The sequence below is a fragment of the Thermobia domestica genome, chromosome 1, assembly GCF_964235325.1.
Source record: "Thermobia domestica chromosome 1, izTheDome1.hap1.1, whole genome shotgun sequence".
NCBI lineage: Eukaryota > Metazoa > Arthropoda > Insecta > Zygentoma > Lepismatidae > Thermobia > Thermobia domestica.
In genome coordinates this window covers 82,516,653-82,539,343 of record NC_137454.1, presented here as the reverse complement: position 1 = coordinate 82,539,343, position 22,691 = coordinate 82,516,653, and the positions used below count along the sequence as shown (strand labels likewise).

The window sequence follows — 22,691 nt, the reverse complement described above, 5'->3', positions numbered from 1 at the left end:
AGCTGGTCATTTGGTGGGCCATGAAACCATTTGGGGGGGCCAGGCCCCGATGGGCCCCCCCTTGGCTACACCCCTGAGTGGCCCGTACCTTATATTTATTGTGTAGTTTTCCAGAAGCAAGGATACAATTTTCTTTCCTAGTTACTCCTTGTGGTTCAGGAAAAAATCTCCTTTCAAGCTACTGGAATAATTCAATTGTAATGGACCATCATATTTCTGTAATGGAATAACTTGTATTCCTTTACAATAAAGTATCTTGAAGGCTTATTGTTCGCACTACTCTTAGTGTAATTTTGAAATAGACCTACAATAAGTCGAAAAAATTGTTTTCGCTAGATGTCTACTTTACGCGTGGCGGAACTATCCTTTTTTCCGTTCACACTTTACCACCGCGTTACGATTTAAACTATTACTAATCTGTAGTCCAATCAGAATTCATATTGCGTCATTTCATGATAATGAGGATGGTTTTATGTAAATTTGTTAATGGTTTATTTAGGTTATAGCACATCAACTTGATTTATCAGTGTTCGGTGAGTATTTTAAGGAAAAAAATCAAATTAAATTTATAAAAATGTACTATCAACAAACACCAGTAACTTGGAAGCTCACGCTGTATAGTATATTTTCTTTATTTTGTGTGTTGGTAGATAGCGATAAGACTCTGTTTACCTGATAGAATATTCCCGCGTAATTTATTCTTAGGGCATGCTGATAATTATAACAGTTTAATAATTATTAAGTAATCTTGTGTTTGAAATGTACGACTTAATGTCTACAAGCGAAGTGTAGCACATATTCCTAAGATAGTGATAGTCTACTGGCCAAAAATAACGATATTAATGACGCTTTCAAATAGTGTTTGTAAACAAAAGTTATGGCGGGCAACAATGGCGGATTACATGCGTTCTGCTTGTCAAATCTGTTGTCCATATTATCTGATCCCATAATTTAGTTTAAACATAGTAAATTTGTATCTTTCTTTCCCTTTTGCATATCCCAAAACTAAGTGCATTTGTTTTGTAGATAGATCGGTATTATTCAGGTAACATTACGGTTAAAGCAATGTAAGTTTTATAAGTAGTGAAAATTTAATGAGGGAGCAAAGTTGATGTTATATAACAACTCGGTGATTGGTTGGCTATAAGTTTAATATCCAGTTCAGTACCGAGGCTATGAAACACATGAACCTTAACATACGATCCGAACCGAACCGTATGAACTCCCATCGGAAATCGAATCCAGTATTCCGTGCCGAAGGCCTGTATACTAATACAGCCTTAAGGTAATTCATGTAACAACTATGTGAGTAAGGAGGGGTACTCGGGTCAACATCCACACTACAGACAAAAATACTATTAAATGGTTACGTTGACCGTCAAAATGGTTACGTTGACCGTCAAAATTTAAACTCCCAAAGATGAGTAATTGGAGGGTAAAAATTAAAAGAAAATGATGTTTCGAGAACTACTTTAAGAATTGTTCATATATCATAAAGCAATAAGCCATTAACAACCCTTCAATATTGTGTGAGTCGTTTCACTATGAAAAGTCCACAAAGGGTATTTCATTCTTATGAGTTCTTTGGGCAAGATTTTCACAAAAACGACTCAGATGACTTGTTCATAAATCTTTCAATAACAATTCTGTAGTATGATATTCACGTAATTTCCCGTGAAAAGTCGGGGAGGGGGACACGGTGGTTCAGCAGTAGAGCGCTTACCTCTGGCGTGTAGGGTTCCTGGTTCGATCCGCGGCCACATCAGCTTGTGGTAGACAACATCGTGTCCGTGGGTTTCCTCGGGGCACTCGTTTCCTCCCACTTTCTCATTCCACCAATTCTTCCATCATCTTCTCTTGCTTTAATCATCGTCTCCCTGAGACTAAAGGGCATAATCGTGGGACGTTAAACAAAGATTTCATTTCTTCTGAAAAGTTCATAAAGTGTAGGGGGTAGTAACCAAAATCTTATATTATTTAGGCGAGGGAATGCTATATCAGGTGCTTCTAGTATTAAGGGAACTAACAATTACCAAATCCTCCAATCTTACTTTTCTTTAAGAGCTCTACAGCATGACATATGGTGCTTCTCATTAAAAAAAAAAAAAAAAAAAAAAAAAAAAAAAAAAAAAAAAAAAATAGCTCAGGCGATTTTGTTCTTATTTCATCTTATCAGGGACGTACGCAGGGGATGGGTCCTGGGGATCCGGACCCTCCCCGAAATTTCTACTTTTGTGTAAATTTAGCCTAATTTTAGGGGCAATTTTAGGAATTTAATATAAAATACCCTCATATTGAGTTTGGACCCCTCCTGAAATAAATTCCTGCTTACGCTACTGCATCTTATGATATAATAATAATAATAATAATAATAATAATAATAATAATAATAATAATAATAATAATGTGTCTGTGACAATAATAATGTATGATGTGTGTGTCATCAGATTTCCGCATGGGGAGGGGTCACCTCACCTAGGGCCACCAAATTCTGTACAGATAGGTCTTCACCAGATCGAAACGCATAGGAAGCCATTAATTTGATTTTCGGCTCGAGGAGAGTCTGCAAAGGGTGAGGTGAAAATGTATGTCATGCACCTTTCTTACGGTTTTTAAGAACGTTTTACATGTACGTAACTAATTTGTTATAGACAGCGAGGGACAGGTAAGACCGTTCCGATATTCAAAATATTTATAAAGTTGAAAAACAACGCTGTGGAGGATCAAGGCAGCAGAGTTGTCTTCAACATTGGGAGACGGGCAGATTTGAGGCTTATTTTGGGGAAACATAAATTTCATCTTACTTTCCTTTGTGGCAATCGGACACAGATCATCACGGTTCTCCCCGAAAAACACATATCAAATCCGATTATTGGGGGGACAGTTCCCCCAGTTCCAAGATTGGAGGGGACATGTCCCCCCTCATCCCTCCGGGATTTGCACCAGTGGTTATAGGGCTCACATAACGGCAGAAGATGAATACCGGGGTAACGGACTTTCTTTTTATCCAAGTTTTGAATTAAAACCCGGCAACGAAGGTGCTTAAAGCTAGTAAATATTGCATGAATAACCCTACAGTGTAGCATAAATTATTTCTCAAATACTTTTAAAACGGATAGCCTAGTTTACTATTTTTTTGGGATGATTTTCATTTTCAGAAACTACACAGGCTTTTTTGTTTATATTTAGTAAATAAATATTTCATTAGCAGTTACAACATGGTATAAGTCATTTCTCATGGGAATATCCACAAGGTTAGTTTACTCTAGACGATGAGTTTACTCTGACGACGTTTTTCATTCATGAACAAATGTGTCAGTAACAACTGTAGCATGACGCCATTTAATTTAGGGAACAAGCAAGTTAAGTGAGGTGACCCGTACCTTTTATTAAATTGCTAACTGACAAAATAAGTACATAATAGGAGACGAAAGTTCGCCATTGTCTATTATTCTGTCCCAGTCTAATTCAGTTGGTACAAAATCTCCTATACCTGTCCTTAGGGTGCTACGACCACCAGCAGACTTGTGGCACTCATGCCTTTGGGGATGTGAAGTCAGCACATCGGTTTCCACCGCCATAACTGCTGGCTTTTTAGAGCGGTATTGTGCTTTTCTTTCAAGTACCCAATTGTCCTCACGACGTTGGATGACCCCGCAATCCAACACCATCTGGTGAATACGAACGGTCACCCAACGTTCTTCTGACCAAACCCGGAACTGCTTGATTTCGATGATCTTACGAGAAGCAGTATTTCGGTGCAGCTAGGGCTTCGACATTCAGTTAGTCAGGAAGATCTATTTTCAGTCCCCAAAGTACTACCGTACTCTCAGAAAACACAAGGATAAATATATAAGCGAAATAAAGTGAAATATATGTATACTAATGAAATATGGTTTTGAATGGTAGAAATACGAATAGCAAGGGAAAGGACTTTTGCTTATTTTGTCCAGAACCATAATAATAATAATAATAAAAAAAAACTGTTAATGTGCATTATCGGACTTACTATTTTTCTTTTCTTTTTCTTACAAGAGAACATTCCAATTTGGTGAATTCAATTGCTGAAAATGATTGCTAGCACTGGATTAAGCACCAAAAGAAACAGAGAAAAAGAGTGCGTTTAGTGGTAGATCGTGTACAGGGTGGGAGATAAGTGAGGGCGAAGTGCGAAGATAGAATGTAGAAAATGTCTAGAAACGCCATATTAATTTTGAAACAAGTAGAGGGATTGAGATTAAATGTTGGTTATAAAGAGTATAGCATGTAGACCTCCACTGAATAGACGTAATGTGAATCATGGACATCTGAAACGCCGCCATGTTGGAACTAGCGCAAGAAGAATATACGGAAAAGGGGTCATGTGACATATGGCTCCTGACGCACACTTTCTATTGAAATCTAGTGGCCAGTAAGGTTTGAGACCTCTGTTTAATCGCAACTGTTATGGACCTTGAGAATGATTGTGTGGTTGATACAGAAGTGGAGAACAACAGTGGGCACATTTCAAAAACGAAAAACGGTTTCTGCACCAACTCTTCATCTTTATTAGTTCTCCATGAATCAACGAGGAGCAGTAGTTTTATTTGCTCTACAGAAGACCAGAAAACGTCAGTCATAAACTATTTCAGGTTACCGGTATCCTTGGTCATATTTGCACTTTTGCCAACATGCGTATGAATATTGGGTAAATCTGTTGTTTGTTGGCTGGAAAGTGGCCCCATTCACGTTATCTTTACGACAGCATTGTTACATTGCCATAACGTGGAACACCTCCTATTAATAGGTCCCAAACTGTATTGGCCACTATTGATTTCAATAGACAGTATGCATAAAAAAAATGAAATGTTTGAGTTTTACGTCCCACAGTTATACCAGTTAGGCTAAAGGAGACGGTGATGATGAGTAATGAATGAAATGGTGGAATGAATAAAGTGGGAGGAAACGGGAGAACCCCGAGAAAACCCACGCACACGGTTTGTCCAGCACAAAGTTCACTTGGCAGGAGCTGGGATCGAACCCGGGACCCCAAGCACCAGGGGTGAACGCTCTACCATTGAGCCACCGTGGCCCCAGTGTGCATTAAGAGATACATAGACGGGAAAGACGCCATGTCACACATCTTTCCCGAATATTCTTGCGCTAAATCCAAATTACGCCTATTCAGTGGAGTTCTACATGCATTCCTCATATCCAACACTTGACTTCAATCCTCTACTTGTTTCAAAATTAACATGGCATTTCTGGACATTTTCTACGTTCTATCTTCACAGTTCGCCCTTATTTATCTCCCACCCTGTATACGGTCTACCACTAAACACCATCTTTTTCTTTGTTTCTTTTGGTACTGAATCAAGTACTAGCAATCATTTTCAGCAATTGAATTCACTAAATAGGAATGTTCCTTGTTAGTTTTTCTTTCTTTCTTTGATCAACCCTTCAGCTGATATATTGCATCGAAATACTGGAGCTTAATCTTCTGAGGCTGAAATGTGAAACTTGCTTTCATAATAAAAATATCCTGATCAAATTGCTATTATTTGGCACTCTCATGACCAGTGTGTGTAGCCATTCAGTTGCTTTTCTTTTATTTCCAATTCAGTTGACAGTAGCGACAAGTAATTGACTAGGTGACAGGGAACCTTTCCTTTGAGCAACAAAAGATTTTTTTTTTTTTTTGAAATGTGAGAACATGAAGGAACGTAGGCGATGGCGGGCAGAATTTGATACTGTTACGCGACAGGATTGAGGGCGAAGGAATTGTGTGTGATCTGAAGAAGGAATGGTGTGGCAGGAAGAAATCAGTAGTAGACGAAAGAGGGGTGAAAACAGTGTTACAAAATTTCACAAGATCCACTCAGAAATCTATACGGGAGACTTCGCGTTAATCATATGTAAGCAAATAAAGTGCTCGCCGCATTTTAAAGTAAGCGAAGTGGACTCCTACATTTCCAGGTTATTTCACGCGATTCATGGGGACAATCCATTACGCATCTCTAATTTTGTGAATTGATTTGCGATAATGAACAATTGATTGATTTTATTGTTTGGTCTTGTGAGGCGACTTTTAAATTGAATTGAACCATTAATCGCCAGAACTGTATGTATGGACACTTAGAGATAATCCCATGTTATGAAAGAACGAGGTATTAACCTCCTGTGCTATGAGTGTGGTGTGGTATGTCTGTCAGAGGGCTTACCGGCCCATACTTTTTAAAGACAAAAATAACAGGTGCATAGTATCTTAACATGGTACAGGGAAAAAATGTGTCAGCTGTTCATAAACTGTATCTAGATAGTTTTTTTTTTTTTTTTTTTTTTTTAACAAGGCGAAGCACCGCCACATTACTATCGAGACGTGCGGCAGTTCCTGAATGAAACATTTGTTGAGAGATGAATAGGCTGATGAGGAAGTGTAAAGTATCCACACTAATCTCCCGGTTTAACGCTGTTAAGTCTAACTGTCCGAAACTCTAAAGAATACTGTCTATGCCATAAGAGAGGTGATTGAGACTCTATTCGAATGGAAATCATATCACATGTTTGTCGGTCTGTTCCACATCGTTGCCGACTATGTATTGCTGTCAGCGCAAGACGTTTTAAACACATCCCACATTAGAACATCATCAGTAATGTTTTGTACAGTTTTGTGACTTAAAAAAATAATATTTTATTTCGGTTCGAATTACTAAAATTCAAACAAACAGTGTATACCCCTTTGTGTACACCCTTTATATAAAATTTAAAGCAAAAATAAGTATAACATAGAAAAACAAAAGTTAATATATAATTTTTAAAAAAATATATATATATTGAAATTAGACGGCCAATAATGATCTAAAACCAAAGTATCATAGCTTTTACTGTGCACAACACCAATAATAATAATAATAATAATAATAATAATAGCATGGTGACTCAGTGGTAATGAGCTCACCCTTGTTACGAGGGACTCTGCATCGATTTTATGCTATGAGTTTGTGGTGGTCAATAGTGGCCTATCTTAAACATTTTTTTTTTTTTTTTTTTTTACTTTCTCCAGTCTCCTTCCCACATTCCTGTTGCACTAATTTTTCGATCATCCACTTTCATTGATAATCGATCTTCTTTAGCTAACAGGGTATGGATCATGGTGGAGGAGATTTCGGACCTCAGTCTTCGGAGGTTCAAGAATTTCTGTTCTATTATATTTCGTAATAATAATAATATTTGGAGTAGTTTTTAAATACATAACAGAATACGTGTGTTTTGCTATTTCTTCTTCCCCCTCTCTATCTATCTTAAGTTGATTTTGATTTTAACATTCCGTTCAGCAGAGGCTATATGAAACGTGAACCTACTGATTAACATGGAATCCGATCCACATGAGCTGAGGCCGGGAATTAAATCTACGTATAAAAGGAAAACGTACAATACCATACTTTTTTTATGCAGTATTGCAAACTAAGGACGCTACAGTATCACAAACATCGAAAACCAATCAAAATTTCGAGGGTTCTACAACAGTAATAACACAAGACAGACAGGGTAATGGTTCATTCTATATGTATACACACAGGCTGATCCGGGAATGAACTGACAAAACTTCGCATAAATATTCAGAAGAAAAAAATCTGAGACTTCGGTCGGACGAAGCTAATTAACAAAATGGAGTCAATTTAGAGTAATTAATGGATTGGTTTTAAGGTGATTACCTTGAATAAAACAACCGATAAACTTTGCATATATATTTATGACCTCAATACAGGAAAAAGTTCATCCGCGACTTTGATCGGAAACACCTAATTATAGAGATGGAGCTAACTTAACGCAATTACAGGGATTGGTCGTCGAGTAATTGCATTAATCAGATATATTTCTATTTCTATGACTTGAGCTCCAACTTGGCCAAAATATTCCTAAAACTGATGCATGCATTCTAATGTTTTTGAGAGAAGATGGAAAAAGGATATTATCAATAACTCTTACCTGCATACATAAGATCCTATCCAAAGAAAAGATCTTTATAAAATTAATGTCTTCTTTTGTCAGTTTCCAATTTGCCTATAGTTTCTGATGTATTATCAATAGTCGGAGTACCACCTTCTTCTGATTCTCTCAGCGAGAATTGGTTACTTTGGGTTTCGAATCACATGCACTTCCACTAGGCTTTTTCGCGCCGGACTGTATGCTAACCATTTAATCCTGAGGAAGCTTTAGTTAGGAGTGGATTAAGGTTTGGTAAATTCTTAAGGAAGTAGTTAAGTCTAAGCTGTACGATTAACACCTTAATCAGCCACTAGAAGTGAAAATACTTACTTATTATTTATATATTTATTGAATAAATTCCCAGATATAGCATAATTTTGCCATTTTACACAGGGAAATGTTAACAAACAGGAAAAAAAAAAAAAGTAAAAAAAAAAATAAAAAAAAATAAAGTAAGAACAACAATAACAAAAGTGTCCACAGAGTGCAAAAGTAATATTATTTGCCTAACACGCGTTTAATTACTCTGTCAAACACCGGGTAGCTCAAAAATAGTTGGCATTCTGTGAAAAAGAGACTTCTGTGTAATTGCCAACCTGGAGCGGGCAAGATGGAATAGGTGGGTATTTTGGGTTTTGCCGGAGGGGACACGTAAGGATAGTTCTTGAAGTAGGGTTTCCGGTCTTAAGTTCCCATTAATTGTTATATGAAGAAGCTTCAGGTCAGAGATATTTCTGTATACTCCCGAGGTTTAGTTATTAAGTTCCAAAATAACCTTTGCCAGTATTTCAAATTCTTCTCGGATTCTTTCTTGAAGGATATCAAAGGAGATAAGTACTTGTAACCTGGTTATTTCACTACATTCGTGGTGAATCCAATTGTCAAGGATTTTATTCATTACATATGTAGAAAATCAATTAGTTACAAGTACTCATCTCCTTTGGTGTCATGAAGAAAGAATCCAAGAAGATTCTGAAATATCGGCATCACAATTTTGGAACACATTTTTTTTTTTTTTTTTTTTTTTTTTTTTGCATTTATAAAATGTGTTCCATACATACCATATGAAATCTTAATCAAACTTTTGAAGTATAATTATAATCTTCGCAGTTCTACCGTTCTCTCATTTCTGCCTTTCTGTATGAAATCAAAATGTACTGTTGTCAGGTTTTCGTAGTTTCCAATCAATCTGTGTATTGAAAATGTTATGTAGATTTGACAGAATAGTTACTTATCATACATATTCATGAAGTTCTCTTTAAACTGTGACAAAGGTAACTTAAGTAAGAAATAAGATAATGATGCAAAATGGTATAAGCTAAAATTTGAATAAAAAGACTCACATTTCGTTAGTAGTAATTTATCACTAAAGGTACAAGTTTTTATAAACACGAATTATAACTAGTTGTTCACCTTATATATAAATAAAGATTACAGAATAATCTGGTTTTGTTAAATAAGTCTTCATTTTTTACTTAATACTTGTAACACATTTCTTACCTCATTCATAAAATTTAATTAGTAGACGTGAAAAGTTCTTGCTAATGATCATAGATTTTTCACGCATTGTTTATCCCGATTATCGCAATATTTTTCTCCTGTAAAAAGACCTAGCAACGCGGCATTTAATTTAACACTCGGGGTCTTAAGCTCAAGCAGAGTTCGCAGCTTATTAAAGCAAACGAACGATGTCCGAATACTAATATGTTATTCAGCTTAAAATAGAATGTTTAAAGATTTATTTGCCATGTATTTCACATGCCTGCCTTTTTCTACTACTCGATACACATATTTTTAAAATGCGCCAAATTGTTTCTAAACTCAGTTTGCCCTAACACACAATCACCGCCTGGCCGTTGCCAACCCGACATCTGACTGTGTCCAATTCCAGGTGTTTTTATTAAATTAATAAGGATCTTTATGTATTAGCTTGTTTGTTCATATGTGTGTGATTCTGCCCATAATAAATGTTATGTATTTCTTATAGCTCATGTTCGTGCGTATGAAGACTCAACTAGAAAAATACGATTTTTGCTACAGAAGTGAAAAAGTTCGTACAGTATCATATCAAAGAAACACTGAGAAAGTGATGCCAGTCGTCATGAAATCATACACCAATGCAACTCATCAACAGCAGCGGATTACGAGAATGCACATGAGGAAAACAGTAGTGCAGTTTCCTTCGATTCATGATTTCAAACCTTGTGAAACTTGTGGTAGACCTTTTAGTTTTATTTTTGAAGGCTCACGAACAATTATACCAAACATAGTTGCACACCCTCACCCTTTACCGCCACCATCAATACCACCCTCACCATCTCCAATATCCAACCTTCTACCATTACCACCACCATCGATACCGCCCTCGCCATCTCCAATATCGAACCTTCCGCCATTACCACCACCGTCGATACCGCCCTCGCCATCTCCAATATCGAACCTTCCGCCATTACCACCACCGTCGATACCACCCTCACCAGTATCGAACCTTCCATCATTACCACCACCACCACCACCACCACCATACGCACCAAATGGCGTATACACAACAGATTATCCTATATCATACTACATGTTTGTGAGTGCTCCAGCCGGCAAGGCAGGGTTTCGCTTAATGATTACAATGCCTGTTGGCAGCCGTGAGGATGGATCTTACGGTGTGTTGTTTAACGGGATACGTCCCAATCAGAACTACAAAATGTATCATTATTATGCAGATAACTTGATTTATTATGATATTCCACCAGAGTGGATTCAAGCGCCATTAATTTTAACGGTTACAACTTCGAATATTTAGGATACTAAAACAGAACCAGAGTACTCGTACATTTTCATTAAGAATAAGGTTATTTTAGGTTCCAAAACAAGTTCATGTACTGTGTGTCGGCGGATAATAGACGGCAGGGAAAAATCTTGAGGTATAACTTATTTGATTACTTTTTAAAACCGTTTTAGAATTTAGAAAAAAATTCTACTTAGGTTTGTTACATTTCTATTAATTAAGATACGATTCTCTTTACTCTCTAAAGTTTACTAGATTTGTCAAAATAGCCGAAAAATAAGCAACCATTCTGACTGTTTAGTGATTTTGTGTTGTTTTCCATACGGGAAGATAGGATTAGTTTTCCTAATTTCTTTTTCGATTTTTACTAAATTATTTTAGTATTAATACAAGTAAGTACAAATTTAACTTTACTCAAAGTTCTTTATCTAAAAGTGAATATCGTTACTGTTGAATCAATTTTTCAAGTTAATTGCTGATGTTTCTAAGCCAACATATGCTTTTCACCGTTAGGGTTAGGGTTCAATTAATATAAAAAATTGTAAAATAATAATTTTAAGTTGATTGAAATTAACAACTCAAGCTTTGTTTCAAGGTTAATTAGGGTAAGAAGAGTAATTAAGAGGATGTGTTAAATTAACGTAACATATTGTAAGACAACATTCCAACTGTTTGTAATTAATTTTATTTCAACTGCCTTTCTTCTTAGTCCCGTATTCTCATGAGTAGTTCTACTGATAATGGTCGTTAGTGCATATTCTGCTAATCTAGATTTTCCTGCCTGATTTAAATGTACTTTGCATGTTCTTTACATTTGGTATGGATTGTACATTCGGGTTGCGCAATATACACTTGAATGACAACGTTCATATGGGATAGATAAATAAACACTTGAGGCGTCCAATTGTCGATCTTTCACAGTTTTTTTTTTTTAAGTGAATTTGGACCAAATATAATGCACACGAGAAATAAATGTTAAAAAAAAAAAAAAAAAAAGATTGGAAGAATCACAGAATTTGAAGACACATTTCTTACTAACAGAATCACAAATGAGTAAAAATAATAATAATGGAGTCAATTGAAACATAATTGATTACTAACAATGTAGACAGGAAAAGGGGTTGAAATAAGTGATACTTGGAATATTGTATTGTACAACGTTTGACGTACAGAGGGGCTTATATTTTACATCATAAATATTTCTGAGGAAATTGAGTAGAATATATGTTCTATTTGTGTTCAAGAAATTTTTCGTACTGGAAAAGTTTCCGAACTTTATGGATACATCTGTATTTATTATTAAAATTGAATCAATGATAATATTATTCACTATTTAGGAATCAAATATGTTTTGCTTCAAACAATGTACTTTCTGCCTACTTGCATTTATATTTAAATAATTTAAATCGATAAAAGGCAAACAAAAAAGGTACTACAAACAAGTTTCCTAAAAGTATTATGTGTTGTTTGGAAATGTGTTATTACCACCTGTATGGCCACTAGCGACCTCCTGGCAAATTTCTTAGCACAAGGCAATTTCTTAAGAGTAGGTAATCTTTATTCTTACTATATTTAAGTGCTACGTCGCTACAATGGCAACAACAAAATATTAGTAGATTGATTTCCTTCTCCAATTAACATGAGAAAGTTGTGGGAAAATAATTGCATTTATTATTATTATTTTTTTTTTACTATGCTGATTTTCGGCTTTTACTTGAATGGTTTCTTACGTACCACAGTCAGTTTCGATCCAGGTTGAAGATCAATACACTATGCTTAATTGACAACATATAATTAATGGTCACATATTTATTTTATTTTTGTACATTTTTTTTTATTCGTTGATCGATCTATATTTAAAAATGTTGATTTAACTTGACATTGTTATGTGAAACCAAAGTTATAAAGTTCGAATGTACTATTGTAAAGGAATCCAAATCATGACTGATATTCAAGTTTTATTCAAGTTAATGTTCTTTCGGAACAGTTTGAAGTTACGAACATCCATGAGGCTACACGGAACCGTCTTTACATTTAAGGAGAAACTATGCACAACTGAATAGTTAGTTTTTAAATAAAAAGCGATCAAAAGTTTAAAATTTTCATTTCTTTTTTAAAATTTACTTTTTAGAACAGAAGATCTAGTTAGCAATCCGAGTTGCCGTCATATCCGCCGATACATATAAGAGTAGTTATTGGATGTAATATTACCTTGCTACAAAGCTTGGAGATGCGTATTGTATATAGAAAAATCAGAACATATCTAATTATACGGAAAATATTGGCTAATACGGATTTTACACACGCAAGTGTTTATTCGGCTAAGATTTTGAACTTACTCCATATTTCATTGACTGTGTTTTAGCACAAATCATAAAATACATAATCAAACTTGTATCACTCACAACATAAGGCTATTCGAAAATGATGAAAGCTGATTCATGATCTGAAACAATTAGTCTGATTTGATATCATTTTAGTATGATAAGCCAACGCTAATGTATCAGATAATTGAAAATATTTGTTTTTCAAAGGTATATTTAAGTTCTGTAATTACTTGAAAGATCACCAAACCTGTGTAGTTTCTACACAAGAATGTATCAGAATAGTACAGTAGTTATTACTGTAAGTTTTTTGAGCAGATCATTACAATAAGTTTTGTACATTTCTTACCTTATAGTAATATAAGATGGCGCAAAATCTGCAGACAGACTTTGTAACAAAATATTTTTCACTTATGAAAGGCACAATTACAAGTGAAAATAATTTATTAGAATATTAAAAGTAAGGATGCCTTCTTAGAGTACAAGGTGAAGTAAATGGATGCAAATTAAAGTATATAAAATCCGTGCCACTGTTCTTTACATATGATTAAGTAATATAATTCAGCACTGCTACAAACAGCGTTATTGGTGTTACAAAAAAAGAAGTAACTACTAGCTATGATTGTAGTTTATGATAAGAAAATTGCTGAGAATATTTAATAAGCTAGTGTGTTTGTGTAAGTAAATCACATAAAATGTTCAGCCACCTACATTATTTTATCATCATTTTCACGTACAAGTTGTATATTGTAGGGCTAAAAGTTAAGTAGTTAGTTTACTTATATACGAAATAATTATTTGTTTATTTTGGGCACATTATTTATTGTCATTTATTTGTTGTTTTTTCATGGATTTTCATGCAGTCTACAAAAAAATCTTCCACATCAACTAGGGTTTACTCATACCTAAGAAGTGTGTTGAATTGAAAAAAAAAAGTGTTAACTTTTTTTTCATGAACCGTAGCACAAAAAAATCTTTTAGAAGTATTTAAAAAAAGATATAAATGAATATACAGGGTGAGTTTTTAACTTGAGACCAGAGAATAATTTTGAACTAATAGCTAAAAATCATCGAAATTTTATAGAGAGCAAATATCAATAATAAGGGTAAGTCGTCTGACACACTACAACACTAAAGATACTCCGTGTCATTCGAATTAGCGTACAGCGTCAACCAATAGGGTCGCAGTGTGCTGTTACCAAAGCTTCAGTGACGAATCTAACCATTCATAATTGCCCATAAGTACGAACAAAATCAATTATGAATTATTAGATTTCTCCCTTAAGGTTTAGTAATAGCGCACTGCGAGCCATGCGCTGATGTCATACGCCAATTCGGGCGACGTGGAGTATAGTATTGTCAACCCAACATTTTTTTTTTTTTTTTCAAATGAAGCTGCGTCAGATTATTACATATTTCAAATCTACACGTTAAACGAAAACTTACAATATCACATTTATTATTCAGTGTTGCAGACTAAGACGCAGCAGTCAAAACATCCAAATTTTGGAAGCCTCTACCACAGCAACAGCACCATTGAGAAGCACGAGCAATGCACATCTAAAGTATCTTATTGTTGAATATCTTGATCATGGTGTGAGGTATTTTGAATAAATGGGAACGAAGGTAATAAAAGTTGAAAATTTAAAATTTTACTTTTTTTTTCTTCAGAAGTATTTCTAAAAAAAAAAAAGCTTAGATAAGTATTATTTTTGGTGTTTATATGATTTCCAATAGACGAACAAATCATTTTGCCGCTTTACAGCAATTTGATGCCTCAACTTATTCCGGAGTTGCGATAAACATTGGTAAAATTTACAATATTGTTTAAAATTATATGTAATTACAATTACCAAAAACTATCACTGTAATGTTATAGCAAAAGCAAAGGAAAACAACAATCATTTTAAACATTTTCCTTAAATATGTCCTTTTAAGAAGTTTGCAATACGAATGTCTATCATATTTCCAGAATTGATTGAGATATAAAATTGCTGTAAACGGCAAAATCATGTTTGTCCATAGGAAATCATACAAATACTTATCTAAACATTCGAAATAAAGTCTTTCGAAAAAAGTAAAATTTTCAACCTCTTGTAACTTTGTTCCCATGTATTCGAAATAACACTCATACCATGATCATGGTGTTCAACAATAAGGCACTTTAGGTGTGGATTTCTCTTCGTCTTGGTTGTGCTGTTACTGTGGTAGAGGGTTCAAAAATTTGGATGTCTGTTGGTACTGCAATGTCCTTACTTTGCAACACTGAATAATAAATATGGTATTATAAGTTTTTGTTTGAAAACAGGTAGACTTGAAATATGCAATTACCTGATATAGTGCCGTTTAAAAAATAATGTAACTTTAGGTTAGGTTGCGAACGCTGTTCATCTCTTGGTATTGCAGAGTATGTTAAATGATTTCCCGCTATTGATATTAGCCTTGCACAAAATTCCAATGTTTCTTATCTATTAATTTATAAGTTACATGTTTGTTTCAACTTAAAAAGAACTCACCCTATAATGTAATTGTTATAATAAAGATTTAATATATACGGTATGATTAAAACTAATTTATTTGATAGCTATCACTCAAAATTTCATTTTGGTAATGTTTATACGATTTGGATTTAGGTTGGTTATAAGTAATTATATTTAAAGTCAAAAATGTATTTCTAAATCAAATCAGGAGAGAGACATTGATATATAATAAAAGGTACAGTTGTAATGCATATGAACATAGTCAATTATATGTTTAATAATTGCATAAAATTCAACTTTTGCTGAATGCAGTTATTTTCCATGTAAAAAAGTTTGGTGAACTGTAACGTTTGTATTATTTGAACTACTACTATTTACGTTCTGTTTGTAAAATTTTGTAACATTGAAAGTAATGTAAAATTTTGTATGTTAAGGAAAAGGGAATTGCACACTACCAATGTTCATGAATGATACCATCAATATAAATTATGTTTTTTTTTTTTTAAAAAAAAAAGAATACACATATCTGGAGTAAAAAGGTAAGGAGATTTTTTAAATATATATTTTAACCGTTTGTTATTCAAGGAAGTATTTCTATAGAAAGAATGTGGTACTAAGTAACAAAATGCTAACTAAAAGATTGTCTAAATTTGACTGTTTCCATTCATTTTCATCGCGTGCTGTGTTTTCTATAATTCTTATGACATAAAGCTTGAAAACAAACCAATGGGTGGAACTTCTTCTTCTCCGCAGTTTACGAATTATTTATAACTCACCAACATCGTATAAAATTGAATGTTAAAACAAAATTGTTGCCTTACATTATTTAGCATAGCAGGTATTATCCACTGATTCCCCCTAATTAGAGGAACGAGCATAAATCCCACATGACTACACTTGCGTCACCCATATGGCATCAGCCAATAAGCTAGCAGTGCGCTATTACTAAACCTTCAGGGAAAAATCTAATAATTTATAATTGATTTTGTTCGTATTTGTGGATAATTATGAATGAATAGAATCGTCACTGAAGGTTTGGTAACAGCGCACTGCGATCTTATTGGCTGACACCATACACCAATTCGGGTAACGCGGAGCAAAAATTAAGTTTCTGACAATACCCCATTAACTATTTGAACTATTTAAGATTGAGATGCATACCAAACTGATGTTTCACTAGCCAACATTCACAACAGAAACTTTTTAAAAGGTTATTTCTCTATAACAACTGGGATTGTGAATAATTAGCGTAAATTGGAAATTATATGTATATGTATTGCTGCGAATGCGTAGAAGTGTAAAAAAAAAAAAAAAAAAAAATTCTCATTTAAATTCACTTTTCAAAATTATTCAATTCAAGAGGACATCGTAAAACTTCCGTTTTTACCTTGACTGGCTTTCTTGTCCTAACATTTCTCTCAACATCCTCGTGCTTATAGTAAGCTTGAGGAATTATAATAAAAATAATTTTACACTATTTTATATATTTGAAGTGGTGAGTATATTCTTTTAATGTTTTTGTGTGCTTATGTTTTAAAAATAACATTGTTCATATATTCATAAACATTTTCATAGCAACAATTATTTTTTTTTTAAATATTTTAATTCGTGTTACTCTGTAAATGTATTAAGGCTATTGCAATCTTGAAATTACTAAAAATAATGCTATATTCACTATTAATTATATCATCTATATACGTTGTTTATAATGAAAAAAAAATGTACTTTTTATGAAGTAAAATTTTGCATTTTGTTACTTAGTTCAACATGATATGATCTCAAGAGTATTTTATTCAATTAGTTTTCTTCATTGACTGTGGTAGTAACTAAAACTTCGTATACCCGTTCCAAATATTTAAAATGAGTTTTGAGGCAGAAAATTTTACACCTTTAAAATATTTGAAATATATATATATATATATATATATATAATTTAGATATGATCAACACGTTAGCATTATTTTGAAATTTAGCATTACAACTTACAATGGAAAGGTTCTTCCGTTATCAGTTATGTTGAATACATAAGGAATGTTCATATATTGTACTGATATATTCAAGAAATTCATATATACTGCACATTTTTAGTATAATAATAAAATTTTAGTTTATATTTACTAAAAGGATGATCATTAAAGACATTATACTGAAAAGTTATTTTTTTTTAATGTGATTATTACAGCTCATACAATGTTAACGTGCATTGCATGCCTAGAATAGTGAATAGCAAACTTCTAAATGTTTTTCTTTTAAGCTAGTAAGTTTGATATAATTTATTCTGATGATACGACGAATTGTGTTTCTACATTGTACTGCTATAATAACGATCTATAAAAATAAATAAAAAAAAAAAAAAAACTACTACGTGATATACGAAGTTTTAAGAGTAGAAAAAATATTAGTATATTGTTCTTGCAATTTTTCAGTTAATTTTATTATAATAATGTGAAAGTTTGCGAAGTTGAAATTTGTTTGTACTTGCATTTTATTGTGTAAAAATAAAATAAAGTTATTCATGTATTATTATACCTTATGTTTTAATTAGAATGTATTTATCTACTTTTTCAGATGACACTTCTGCAGCTGCTTCTGCAGCTGTACAGCATGATGAGCTATTTCAGAACAGAAGGCAGGAATACAAAAATGAGAAAGCATTTTTACGGTAAAAAAAACTCAAAATATTGTAAGTAAGAATTTTGTTCTGTCCTGACAAAACTTTTTTTTCCCCTTTAGTGCATTTCTGCGATCAACTCAAAATATTTCTGTTTAAGTAAATTTTTCTCTTGATTTTTTTTTTTTTTTTGTCTGAATGTTTCACTTTTGCGTTTGTTTAATTCTGCTCTATAGGTTAAAGAAATAACGTAAACGACGTCGATGATGAAGTGTAAGTTTATGGTGAAATGATAACAAATACCTGTGCTTAAGCTTGGACTTGAACTGAAACATGCCTTGTGATCGTCAGCATGACGTCTCTAACCGGCAGACTATACCAGTAAGCACATTTTGTGTATGTTCACAAGGAAAAAATATAATATTTTCACCTCCTTCCTCCGCAATAAATATTAATTCTCATATACAATATGTCAAGGAATGTTTCTTAAACTGAAATATCAAGCAATGTTAGATGATTTTTTTTTTTTTTTTTTTTTTTTTTTAATACCTCTAGGATTTTGAAAACCTTAAATTAACCCAGCCCTATATGTAAATCTAAAGAGTTCGGAAGAAAAAATGTTAACCCTGGACACATTCTTATTGATCTAATCAGTTATAAATGTATGTACTTAAAAAAAAAATAATAATAAAAAAGTTTGACACATGACATCACGGCAATTTCTTCCTTAACATTGAACAGGGTAAGGAGCATAGCAGAGTGTGTATCTAAACATCATGACGCTAAATTTTTTTCTCCCGAACTCAGTCACAGAACATTACATTTATTATATTAACGGTGATGAGTACCTATGCCATCTTAACTTTTCAGCGTGGGAAATTCTTTCTGTTTCTTTTGAAATGAGTTGGAATTTTAACTGTTCTATCAGGCCTCGTTTCCATATTGTCAAATTAAACATAAGAACAACACATTGTGTGATATAAATAAATAAAAGAACAAACACATAACAGTTTCAACACACTAACTGTGTCTTTATCAGAGAAACAATGGAAGTCTAACGTACACACAGTTAGTGTGTTGAGTTTGGAATTTTAGTAATGTGATTTTACTGATTTCTTCTTGAAGGCTAGTTATACAGGTAGTGGACATTGAAACTGAAACACTTGCGCAAATAGCATAGGATGTTCGCGAAGCTCACATAGCCATCTAGTAGATTATATCGTACTTTAGGCAATAAGTCACATGTGCAGGTCCTTGGTAGTCTCTCTAGTAGAAGAGGTTCGTCAGTGAACGTCAGATCGTGTGTGTAGAGCTGTATAATGGGGGACATATCCAACTTCAAAAGAGGACAGATCATAGGGGCATGTCTAGCAGGTGCGTCTGTGTTCAAAATTACAACCCTTTGTGACGTCTCACGAGCTACAGTATACAAGGTGATGTGTGTATATAAACAGGAAGGACGAACCATATCCAGGAGGACCAACTGCAGGAGAAAACGGAAGTTGTCTGAAAGAAACGTCAGGACATTGACTAGGATTGTTGCGGGCAAACGGAAAACCACCGCAGAAATTAATACACACCTCACAGAACCTGTGTGCATAAAAACAGTCCGTTGATACCTGCGTAAGGGCAAGAACCACGGCAAGATTGCAATACTGAAGACTCATCAGTAGCACAAATACCGCAAAGCGGGTTCAGTGGTGCCAGAAGCATAAAACCTGGACGTTAGATGACCTAAACCTTATATTTCTGGATGAGTCTAGCTACACTGTTTTCCAAACTACAGGGAGAGCGTTTCACTAGAGAAACCCCTCTGATGCATACAACCCAGACTGCTTGGCACCCACAGTCAAACATGGAGGCGGATCCGTGATGGTTTGAGGTGCAATACTGTGATAGACTTTGGCCCTTAATTATTCTAGAGGACCGTGTCACTGCCAAGGACTATAGGACCATTCAGAAGGACCATTTACATCCTATGCTTCCGACACTCCTCCTGGACGGTGTTGCAGTGTTCTAAGATGATAACTGACTTATGCTGCTAAACGTGTCACAGAGTGGTTCAATGAGTATGCTAGATTGAACACCTGCCATGGCCCCCTCAATCGCCAAATCTCAACATTGAGTCTGTATGAGGTTTGTTAAGAGGATCGAGTGAGGAAACATTACCCTCCATCACGTGCATGTGCTGAACTTGTCACTGAATTGCACTGAAAATCCCTCTGCAAACGGTGCAAGACCTTTATCAATCCTTCCCAAGTCGTGTTGCTGCTGTACTGACCGCCAAAGGCGCCCTAACATCTTATTAAACACAAATTATGGCTTTCTATCAGGAGTTTCAGTTTCAGTGTCCACTACCTGTATATCATTTGCTTTTAAAAATGAATTTGCATTGTATATAAATGAAAATCACTACTTAAATTTGAGTATTAAATATTAAAATTATGTTTTCACTAAGCAAGGAACACTTAAATGGATCTGAAAAAGAAATAAGTAAAATCAAACCAATGAAGTTGCAGTTCCTTTCAAAGAAAACAGAAGAAAAAAATGCCCATATACATCAATGGGCTAAAAACTACAGATAGCGCAAGTAATCATCGCCGTTAACACTAGCGAGTGAAATTTCTATTTGTGCATTAACACAGCAATAAAGGAATGATTGACACTAGATTAATACACACTTGATACTTTTGACTTTTCAATAGAACCTATTTTTTATTGTAATAGCAGCAGCAGGTTTACACCACTACAAAAAATATTTCCATTTATTGAATATCTTCTATAAAAGGTCAAGTTGCTTCTATTTGTATCAGGAAAGGAACGAAAATAATACTGCAAATATTTTAAGTATATAAAAAATTATTATTGCAATAGTAAAGATAAATCCTATATACAAATGTAAGTCAAGATCGCGTTCAATAATTGAACTTACATATTTTTTTTCGCTAATGCAAAATATTACATGTGAATCGTCCCTCTGCAGGACGATCTAAAATTAATTTTACGTTCTCTTATTGCATCCTCTCCTTTTCTTAAAAAAAGGAAAACGTAACTATAATATTTAAAAAATAAGGTCTTAATACAGCAATTATATATTGTACCGATGATAATACACACCAGAAATAGAACGACAAACTCTCAGGAACATGCTGAGAGATGTTGAAATTATATCAAAGAAAAAAAATTTAGTAAGCATCCAATATGCTGTTCATATCAAGTTTTTGTATTGCATGCCCTGAAGCATTGTAATACACAACTTCCAGAGTTTATACTAATTTTGCGAACAAGTATGTCTCATGATCCAACGTAAACAGTATTTTATTTGTTAACATTCAGAACATCGTCTATGGCCAACTTCCTCATACCAATGAAGCACTTACACGTTTTCTCCTCTAAGCCTTTACAGAATTTTCTCCAAATTTTGTTCTCCTTTGTCATAAACATTGGGGCAGGTATTTTAGGATGACCTGAAAAAAGAACAATATATATTAAAGTTAGTTCTAGCCTAGAACGTTTACTTTTGTAAACAAATCTGGACAAAAGTTTCGTAGATAAATAAGTTATCCTCTGAATGCAATAACTCTAACAACTATCTTATGTTAATTTTCATTTATGTAACACCTAAAATTTCTCAGCGTATGTAGTTTGAAATAAACTAGCCACTAGACATCTTATGAACAATACAGGAAGCACATGCGAAGGTATACTGCGTGAAGCACGATGTAAACATTCACGGTTACTGAACACTGTACTAGTATATTACAGGATCCTATCGCAAATACTGCTTGTATAGTACAACTCTGGAGTTAATTCAACGCATTCTTATAGATTTTATGACGTCAGGATTTACTATTGATGAGTTATCTCATTTTAGTTGTTTATTTATTTATTTTTGTTTTAAAATGTATTATGTATGGGTGGACGCCAATGCTAGTTTTACAACGTAAAACTGACCATTTCCGGTCATATTTAGACGTCTATCCTAGTTTTACAATGTAACAACTATCTTTTTTAGATTATTTTCATTTTTTAACTGCAAAAATTGGAAATTAATCTGAAAAAAGTATTCCTTTTTTCCCCGCTGTATTTTTGTAAACACAGGAGTCTATAACGCTGAAATAGACAGTAGTGACTAAATGCAATGTGATACGGCCACCTCTCACCAAATCATGCAGATGAAAAGTATTTCGTCGTTATGCCTATGCTTATGCAACCAGCACGACTGCCAGGCCTTGCAGATTAATCTAAGAACTAGGGGAAATAACATTTTTTTTCTGCAATATAGCTCCTACGGGTTAAAAAAAAAAAAACTACATGTGGTATTAATAGTCAGTCGAAATTGACAATTCAAACTAATAATTTCATGTAGAGATGAGAACTTATAAGTCGAACTAACGTTGTGAGAGCATAGGTCGAAGAACAAATATCCTTCTGGAAATTCCGTGTATTTACTTTTATTTATATTACTCTGCCTTTTACACTTGCCTAGTACGTTATTTAACTGCATTCTTCTTTTTGGCTAAAAT

At 33.9% G+C, this 22,691-nt stretch overlaps 2 protein-coding genes across 2 annotated transcripts in view; one reads left to right on the top strand and one right to left on the bottom strand.

Moving 5' to 3' along the window:
• The first annotated feature begins 448 nt into the window (after positions 1 to 448).
• LOC145686587 (uncharacterized) lies at positions 449 to 17,202 on the top strand. Its single transcript, XM_081760047.1, has 2 exons — positions 449 to 533; positions 9,956 to 17,202. Exon 2 carries the CDS (start codon positions 9,959 to 9,961, stop codon positions 10,763 to 10,765), a length of 807 nt encoding a protein of 268 aa, XP_081616173.1. The 5' UTR covers positions 449 to 533; positions 9,956 to 9,958; the 3' UTR covers positions 10,766 to 17,202.
• A 3,804-nt stretch (positions 17,203 to 21,006) lies between these two features.
• The window catches only part of Cdc23 (cell division cycle protein 23), a 108,900-nt gene continuing 107,215 nt past the window's right edge, over positions 21,007 to 22,691 (bottom strand). Inside the window, exon 12 of the mRNA XM_081760013.1 lies at positions 21,007 to 21,632. The gene's annotated coding sequence lies outside the window, so the exon portion shown is untranslated. The remainder of the gene's footprint in view (positions 21,633 to 22,691) is intronic.